The 8,996-nt window shown below is 39.3% G+C and overlaps 1 protein-coding gene across 1 annotated transcript in view; it reads right to left on the bottom strand.

The window, feature by feature from the left end:
- CCT6B (chaperonin containing TCP1 subunit 6B) overlaps positions 1-8,996 on the bottom strand; it is a 28,765-nt gene that overhangs the window by 11,938 nt on the left and 7,831 nt on the right. The window contains 3 exon segments of the mRNA XM_029928274.1: positions 1,547-1,706; positions 2,116-2,226; positions 7,766-7,869. Coding sequence (XP_029784134.1) covers positions 1,547-1,706; positions 2,116-2,226; positions 7,766-7,869 — 375 coding nt within the window.

The following is an 8,996-nucleotide window of genomic DNA, read 5'->3' as shown; positions in this document are numbered from 1 at the left end:
GGGGAACGGAGGAGGGAGAGAGAGTTGGGGAGAGAGAGGGATGCAGAACTTGAGAGACTATTGAAAGCTGAGAATGAACTGAGGGTTGGGGGGGGAGGGGGGAGGGGGGAAGACAGGTGGTGGTGATGGTGGAGGGCACTTGAGGGGAAGAGCACTGGGTGTTGTATGGAAAACAATTTGACAATAAAATATTATGGAAGAAAAAAAATATTACATTTGCTAACATCACCATTAACATCATCAGAAAAATCCTTTAAGTATTGGAGAGCTATGACATTCACAACGGCAGATACAAGTTTTCCAAAATTTTAATTTTTGCTTGAAAGCTCAAATTTGTTGGCAAATTGAAGTGATGGAACAACTTCTTCCTTTTTGAAAAAAACCTGCCAAATGCCCACGTCTAAATAACCATAGTTTGGGGCACCTCAGTGGCTCAGCTGGTTGGGCCTCCGACTTCAGCTCAGGTCATGATCTCACGTTCATGGGTTTGAGCCCCGTGTCAGGCTCTGTGCTAAGAGCTCAGAGCCTGGAGCCTGCTTCCGATTCTGGTCTCCCTCTCACTCCGCCCTTCCCCACTGTCTCTCTCTGTCTCAAAAATAAATAAAAAACATTTAAAAATTAAAAAAAAAAATAACCATAGTTTGTCAGTTACTCTTTTAAGTAATTTGTCTGCCCAATATATGGCTTGAACTCACAACCCTGAGATCAAGAGTCACATGCTCTACCAACCGAGCCAGCCAACTGCCCCTGTCAGTTATTCTTTAAAGTAAAAATGACATTTCATGGAAAAAGTGGCTAGGTCAGCTTACAACTCAATTATACAAGAGTCTTCCTTCAAGATAACCATATTTTAATGTGCAGATTTCATGTTCTGTCACACAGAATTATAAAAGGATGTCCATGGGAGTGCCTGGGTAGCTCAGTTGGTTAAGTGACTGACTTTGGCTCAGGTCCTGATCTCGTGGTTCGTAGGTTCAAACCCCACAACGGGTTCTGTGCTGACAGCTCAGAGCCTGGAGCCTGTTTCAGATTCTGTCTCCCTCTCTCCCTGCCCCTCCCCTTCTCATGCTCTCTCTCTCTGTCTCAAAAATAAATAGAACATTAAAAAAATTTTAATAATAAAATTTAAAAAATAAATATAAAAAATAAAAAATAAAAATAAAAAGGATTCCTATGTAAGGATCAAAATTCAATAAAATTAATAAGTTTTACCACTTCATCAAAGTATTCTCAAATGAAACTTTTTTTTTAACTGCAACTGTATGGTAGTATAGGAAAAAAGAATGTAATGGCTACTAGTACTGTTCGGTGCTACTGCTTTGATTTGTACTAATGCACCAGCAGTTTTACCTAACGTTGCTTTTGCAAGATCACTGCAAATGTCAACACAACATAAAAGGCATTATTATTACTATTATTATTATGAAAATAATTTTGACCTCATAGACTCCCTGAAATGGTCTTATGGACTCTCAGGAATCCACATACTACACTGTGAGAAATGATGAAAAACATTTACAAGTAGTAAAAATCAAAATTTTCTCACCTTTTGATTAATGACAACAAATCCTTTACTGGACTGAGCACAGACTTTGTCTTTCAGGTCTATAATTTTTTGTACTCGATCTTCAATAAATTTTCTTTCAGCTTTTGCCAGTTTCTCTCTCTCTTCAGCAGTATTATAAAAGAAACCAGAGCTCACCTCTCTAAACGATTAATAAAAGCAAGCTAGTAAAGACAGAGGAGAAAGGAGGAAAAGGCAGAAGGTGTTTACACTAAACATTTGGGAGGGAAGCAAGAGATTAAAAAAAAAACACTTTTAGAAAATACAATTTCAGAGGCGCCTGGGTGGCTCAGTCAGTTGGACGTCTGACTTCAGCTCAGGTCATGACCTCACGGCTCATGAATTCAAGCCCCCCCCCCCCCCATCAGGCTCTGTGCTGACAGCGCAGAGCGTGGAGCCTGCTTCTGATTCTGTGCCTCCTTCTCTCTCTGCCCCTCCCCTGCTTACATTCTGTCCATCTGTCTCTCTTTCTCTCAAAATAAATAAATGTTAAAAAATTGTTTTAAAAAGAAAAACAATTTCAAAACTCACAAAGAATAACTGACACGTACGTTTTTTCACATTCTAGTGACACATTGCAAGAAAGGATAAACACATCTTCTACTCGCTTCTTCATATCTGGATGACGGGCACCATGATCCAGAACTAATCCTCTGATCAACCTATTAAAAATATGTAATGTTTCTTCCTCTGAATATACACTCTAACATTTGTAATAAAATAAGTATTGTATTCTTAAAATTGTAACAGAGGTGGAATTTAAGGAAAGGTATTAAGCAGGCTGTGTTGTAGCCATGAACAAGTAATATATTGTATCATTTATCTTGAATGTATCATAGATAAGCTGCTATATAACGATTGCCACTTCAGATAGCTGTGAAATTAGGTGATTAACTAGTTGTTACTTAACCTTCTAATTTCTGTATGAGTCTAATTACATGAAACAGAAGTTGGTGTTTTGATTTTTTTACTTTGCATTTCTGTTTGGAGTGTCATTGCAACTACTGTATTGTAAATGATGGAAAATAATTGCATATGTTAAAAAAATATGAAACTTTATAAAGTAAAAAAATAAATAAATAAAATTTTTAAATTAAAAAAAATCCAAAAAAAAAATTGTAACAGAACTACCAGGGCACACATTGTTTCCTTGCACCAACTTTAAGCCAAATACATAATTAATAAAATTAGAAAAGAAAATCTACCTTAACACAGTGTGACTGGGAAGTCACAATGAAAAGTCAACCCAGCATTATTCTCTAAATTATGTGGCTCCCATGTATGACACAGCTGGTCAAGTAATGAAAGGTAGGCACACAGCGAATTTCTTAGGAACATTTGTTCAAAATAATTACATGGAACAACCAAACATTGTTAACCTAAATGGCCAACAATAGGGCATTGTTCAGCAAACAAATGACCCAACTATTTCGTGGTCGTGAAAACTATGTAATGATATGGAAAAATATTTACAGTAGTAGCTGATAAACACAGAATAGCAAACTACCTATAAAGCATGATTATAACTACTCTTTTAAAAAATAAGCACCTCAGTACTGACAAGAAAAAATGAAAAGAAATTAAGAATAAAGCTATGCTTCAGTGGTAGGAATACAGATAATTTGGGAGTGGGAGAGGCTTTTTTCCTGTGTTGAAAATGTCTTTCAAGAGTAAATATTTTTATAACTTGTAAACTTCAGCAGCTGGGGCATCTGGGTGGCTCAGTCAGTTAAGCGTCTGGCTTCAGCTCAGGTCATGATCTCATGGTTTGTGGGTTCGAGCCCCAGGTCAGGCTCTGTGCTGACAGCTAGCTCAGAGCCTGGAGCCTGCTTTGGATTCTGTGTGTGTCTCTCTCTGACCCTCTCCTGCTCGCACTGTCTCTCTCTGTCTCTCAAAAATAAATTAAAAAAAATTTTTTTAACTTCATTTATACCCAATTAGGGAATGGTATTTCTATTTATGAATCTTTTGTAATATCTGTTATACATTAACATAAAGAAACAATTGTTATGATAAACATAATTATAAGGAAGTTTTCAAACTTTTAATTTAACTACTAATTTTAGCTGACCACAAAATTTTAATCTAATTATCCAACTTCTTTAGAAAGAAACAAACTGCATGTTCAACATTCATCACTCTTTAAGTCTCTTTACTCTTCCCCTCTCTCTCACTCTCAGCAAGTGATCTTGTTGCTTTGAGAAAATACACTGTCCCATCACTACCTCTACCAGTCCATCTGCACTTGAACCTGAACCCCCTGTTCCTATGAGCAAACTGCTCCGCTCTCAGGAGAACCGCTGCATGTGTGTGGTCTGGTCCCTTTCTCCTCTCTGCTCCGGCATCGTCCCCTCTTCCCTGCATCAGTTCCTCCTGCCTCCAGGGGCATTCTCGTCAGGACACAGGCTTGCCGTGATAATTCTCATCTTTAAACAAAGAATGCTTCTCCTTCAAGTCCATTCCCATCCTCCCTTCTAGCCCCTGCCATTTCTCTGCTAACCTCCTGGGAGTTGTGTATGCTTGCATGCTCACTTCTTCCTTAACCATTTCTCTGTCTCGAGCCCACTTCAGTCTGACTTTCACATCCACTCCTTTATTGAATCAGTTCTCATCGAAGTCACTAAAAACATTAAATGCTTTCCATATCTAATGGTCAATTCTCAATCCACAACAACTTGCTCTAAGTTTCAGCAGCATAAGACATGACTGATTATTCTCCCCTTGAAACATTTTCCTCTCGCAGCTTCTGGGATAGTACTTTCTCTTGGCCTTCCTTCCATCTCTGTGACTACCCCTTCTGGTGCTGAATCCTCATCTTCTCAATTTCTTTCTTTTTTTTTTTTTTTGTATAAATTTACTTATTTTGACAGAGTGTGTGTGAGCAGAGGAGGAGTGGAGAGAGAGAGAATCCAAAGCAGGCTCCATGCTGTCAGTGCAGAGCCTCACATGGGGCTCGAACTCACAGACCATGAGATCATGACGTGAGCCTAAATCAAGAGTCAGACACTTAACTGACTAAGCCACCAGGCGCCCCTTGTCTTCTCAATTTCTAAAACTGGAGTTTCCAGGGATCAACCTTAAACTTTACCTTCTATCTATACTCACTTCCCAGCCGATCTCATTACCTCTCATAAGCTTTAAGTCATCTATACAGATGACTCCCGAATATATTGTTTTTTAATTTTTAATGTTTTTTATTTATTTTTGAGAGACAGAGAGAGACAGCGTGAGCCGGGGAGGGTCAGAGAGAGAGGGAGACACAGAATCCAAAGCAGGATCCAGGCTCTGAGCTAGCTGTCAGCACAGAGCCCAATCTGCGGCTCGAACCCACGAACCGTGAGATCATGACCTGAGCTGAAGCCAGAAGCTTAACCGACTGAGCCACCCACGCACCCCCCAAATATATTTTTAGATCAGACCTCTATTTTAAACTCCAGACTCATTTCTCCAACTCCCTACTCAACATCTCCACATGGATGCCTAATAGGCATCTTGAAACATAACATTTCCCAAACTGAGTTCTTGATTTATTTCCCCAAATCTGTTACTCCAAGTCTTTTCCATCCCAAGAAATGGCACTTCCCCTTTTCCAGATGCTCCATGCAAAACCCCAAGAGACATCCTTGACTCTAATTCTGTTACAGTCTATGTCAAAACATCAACAAATCCTACTGCTCCTTCTTCTAAGTATAGCCTGATCTAAACTGTTTCATCCCTCCCCTGTATTACAACAGATTCCTGACTGGCCTCCGCTTCTGCCCTTTCACTGGGAGATGCCCTGCTCCACAGCGCATTCTCCCCACAACAACCACAGAGATCCTTCTGAAATATAAACTAAGAACTGCTGTTGCCCTCAGTAACGGGACTAATTGGGACCAACCGTACTACCAAAAGCAAAATGCTGGGTTAAAAACAAAAACCCTTAAGGGTACCTGGGTGACTCAGTTGGTTAAGTGTCCAACCTCAGCTCAGGTCACGATCTCACAGTTTTTGAGTTTGAGCCGAGCATCGGGCTCTGTGCTGACAGCTCAGAGCCTGGAGCCTGCTTCAGATTCTGTTTCTCTCTCTCTCTCTGCCTCTCCCACTCCCCCCCCACTCATGCTCTGTCTCTCAAAAATGAATAAACATTAAAAAAAATGTTAAGCCTTAAAAACACTGAAGAGTTATAAAATAGTAAAGAAAACATGAACTCCAAGGGATAAGAAAAGAACTGCAAGTACACTTATCCTAAAATCACTTGATAATTCAGGGAAATCTGAACTTTGGTTTCAACAAACTCACTGTGAGAGGAGAGAATTAAAAGCTCAGGGCTCATCAAAGGTAGAGGGTCTAACAGGAGACACTCTTCACTTTAAGTAGGAACACCAAAGGGTTATACACTCAGAGTATAAACCAGAAGGATGAACTAGAAGCAAGCAGCCCTCATGTGAATCAGCAGTTAGAATTAACAACTAGATATCTGGGGTGCCTGGGTGGCTCACTCAGTTAAGCATCTGACTCTTGGTTTTGGCTCAGGTCGTGATCTCACAGTTCATGGGTTTGAGCCCCACATCAGGCTCTATGCTGAGAGCTCAGAGTCAGGGGCCTGTCTCTCTCTCTCTCTCTCTCTCTCTCTCTCTCTCTCTCTCTCTCTCTCTGCCCCTCCCCTGCTCTCAAAGTTAAATAAACATTTAAAAAAAAATTTAATAAAAAAATAAAAGCCAGGTTTGGAATGAACGGCAGGCAATAGGACACCATAAAAAGTGCAATAGCCAATCTAAGAAAACCAAATAAAACTTCAAGAAATAAGTAAATAAAGACATCCACAAGCACACACACATATATTAAAATAAATAAAATATTTTTAAATGAAATATGATATTTGGATTGGCCTCAAAATAATCCAGGTTTGGGACAAGGAGTGGGGAAAGAAAGAAGAATTTACAAGGGGAATAAAAAGAAAAACAAAATGGGCCATAGACTGAAAATTGATAAACGTGAGTGACAGGTATGTGAGAGTTCACAATTCTATTCTTTCTGCTTTTATATATGTTTAGAATTTTCTAGAAGAGAAAGTTTAAAATCAAGTCCAAAATCAACAAGATGCTACATATTCTGAGTACATACAGACCCAGACAATGCCAACTGTCTGACCTCTCTTTCCTCTCCAACTTCAACTCCTACTCTTTTCTTCTTACTTACTGTGCTCCAGGCACACTGAATTCCCCAGCACACTGGTGCCTCGGGGTCTTTTCAACCGTTATTCCCTTGACTTAGAACTCTTCCTCCAGATATGCACATGGCTAGCTCCTTTATTTCTTCAGATACCTCCTTAGCTCCCTAGTTTAGTTTCCAATCACAAGGGTTGCCCCTGAATCACACACACGCTCTCACACAGTCACTTTAGCTTCTTCCCAGCATTTATTATCACTTATGTATTTATTATCTCTCACAAATATTAACATAATCTTCTTGGAGAAAGAAATTCTGTTTTGTATTACTTTCCATTCCTAGCACCCAAAACAATGACTGGCTCAGGGTAAGGATTCACTTAATATATGTTGATTAAATAGACTGATGTTGAGGGGCGCCTGGGTGGCTCAGTCAGTTGAGCATCCAACTTTGGCTCAGGTCATGATCTCCTCGTTCATGAATTCAAGCCCTACATTGGGCTCACTGTTATCAGTGTGAAGCCCACTTGGGATCCTCTGACCCCTCTCCCTTGGCCTCTCCCCCGCTTGTGCTCTCTCTCAAAAATAAACATTTTAAAAAAATAGACTGATGTTGAATAAAACTAATAAAATTAATGAAAAAAAATCTGAATTAAACCAAATATTCTAGAATCTATGTTATCATCAAAATTGATGTAATTTAGGGGCATCTGGCAGGCTCAGTCACAGGAGCATACAACTTTGATCTTGGGGTTACAAGTTCAAGCCCCATGTTGGTGTAGAGATTACTTAAAAATAAAGCCTTAAAGGGGCGCCTGGGTGGCTCAGTCAGTTGGGTGTCCGACCTCAGCTTAGGTCATGATCTCAGGGTTCGTGAGTTCAAGCCCCGGGTTGGGCTCTGTGCTGACAGCTCAGAGCCTGGAGCCTGCTTCAGATTCTGTGTCTTGCTCTCTCTCTCTGCCCCTCCCCCACTTGTGCTCTGTCTGTTACAAAAATAAATAAACATTAAAATAAATAAATAAAATCTTAAAAAAGAGTTTATATAATTTACTTTGTATCTGTTTCTGATTTATGCTTCATCTCCACAATTTCTACCATGAAGAGATCAATAGGGTAACCGGGTCTTTTAATAGCCAAAACAGAATCCACCACAGCCTGAAAGAGAAGTGAATGAGAACAGTAAATTACTGGTCTACCCAGAGAAATCACTGGCCCAAGTAATCGCCAGACTAAGCAGATAAAGGGCATCAGGTCTCAAAATACAGGGCAAGGCCAAAAAGGCCACTCTGTCACGAACATTACTAATAACCAATGCCAATGGGAACTTTAGAGCCTAAAGGAACTTCAGAGATCATCAGGCCCAAATCCTTCATTTTACAGATAAGTAAACACTGATAAAATGTTAGGAAGTTACAGACATAAAACAAGTTCTTAAAACAAGGTCTAAAAGCAGAGCCAGGACGAGAGTTTAGTTTTCTTTCACTGCCAAGACACTGTTCTTTCTACTACCAACACTACTCCAACTTTTCCACCAAAAAAAGTATTATCTGAAAAGAAATAGATATAATCTGAGGTAAAAGATAAAATTTGCTGGCTATACCAACAAGAAATGTCTTAAGTTTTGTGTTTTATCATGAAGAGCTTCCACAGCATTCCATAATATACATGTTTGTGTTAATGTGAAAGTAATGCTTTTCCCCAAAATTGCAGAGTAAAGTTGAATAATTGATACTCCAGAAAGACACGTCTCATTTATTGTGCCACAACAGTCCCAGAGATATACAGCATGGTACAATAACATATCCTACTGCTTAGCTCGGAGAGTAATGTGAAAACAACTAATTACTGGAATTAAGAATTACAACATAACCATCCTAAAATATAAAGCAAAAACACTATACCTTAGGGTTTACCTGAGCTAACATGATACTTAGAACCTAATAGGGAATAATGACAAAGACCACCGGATAATGAGAATATCAGTGTTTCTACAACTCCAAAAGAGGAATGGGGGCCCTAACCAGATAACATGAAGATCCTGGATCACTTGATATATGTACTCCGACAGGAGAAAAGACTGCTGTCTTTATTTGAACTCTGCTGAGCAAGAAATTGTCTGATCTCAATCTGATTTTCCAAGTAGGTTTTCCTATTTGTAAGGGGAATTGATCAGAAACAAGTCAGGTGTTCTGGTCCATTTGTCATTTATATTTATCAGAGTAAATTAGCAAGATAGCATTCTGATTGATATATCAAAGTCTTGTGATTTTGGTTATGAATTC

This window comes from Suricata suricatta, chromosome 17 (genome assembly GCF_006229205.1).
Source record: "Suricata suricatta isolate VVHF042 chromosome 17, meerkat_22Aug2017_6uvM2_HiC, whole genome shotgun sequence".
Classification (NCBI taxonomy): domain Eukaryota; kingdom Metazoa; phylum Chordata; class Mammalia; order Carnivora; family Herpestidae; genus Suricata; species Suricata suricatta.
The sequence above is the reverse complement of the archived record's forward strand: the minus strand, read 5'-3'. Positions and strand labels throughout refer to the sequence as shown.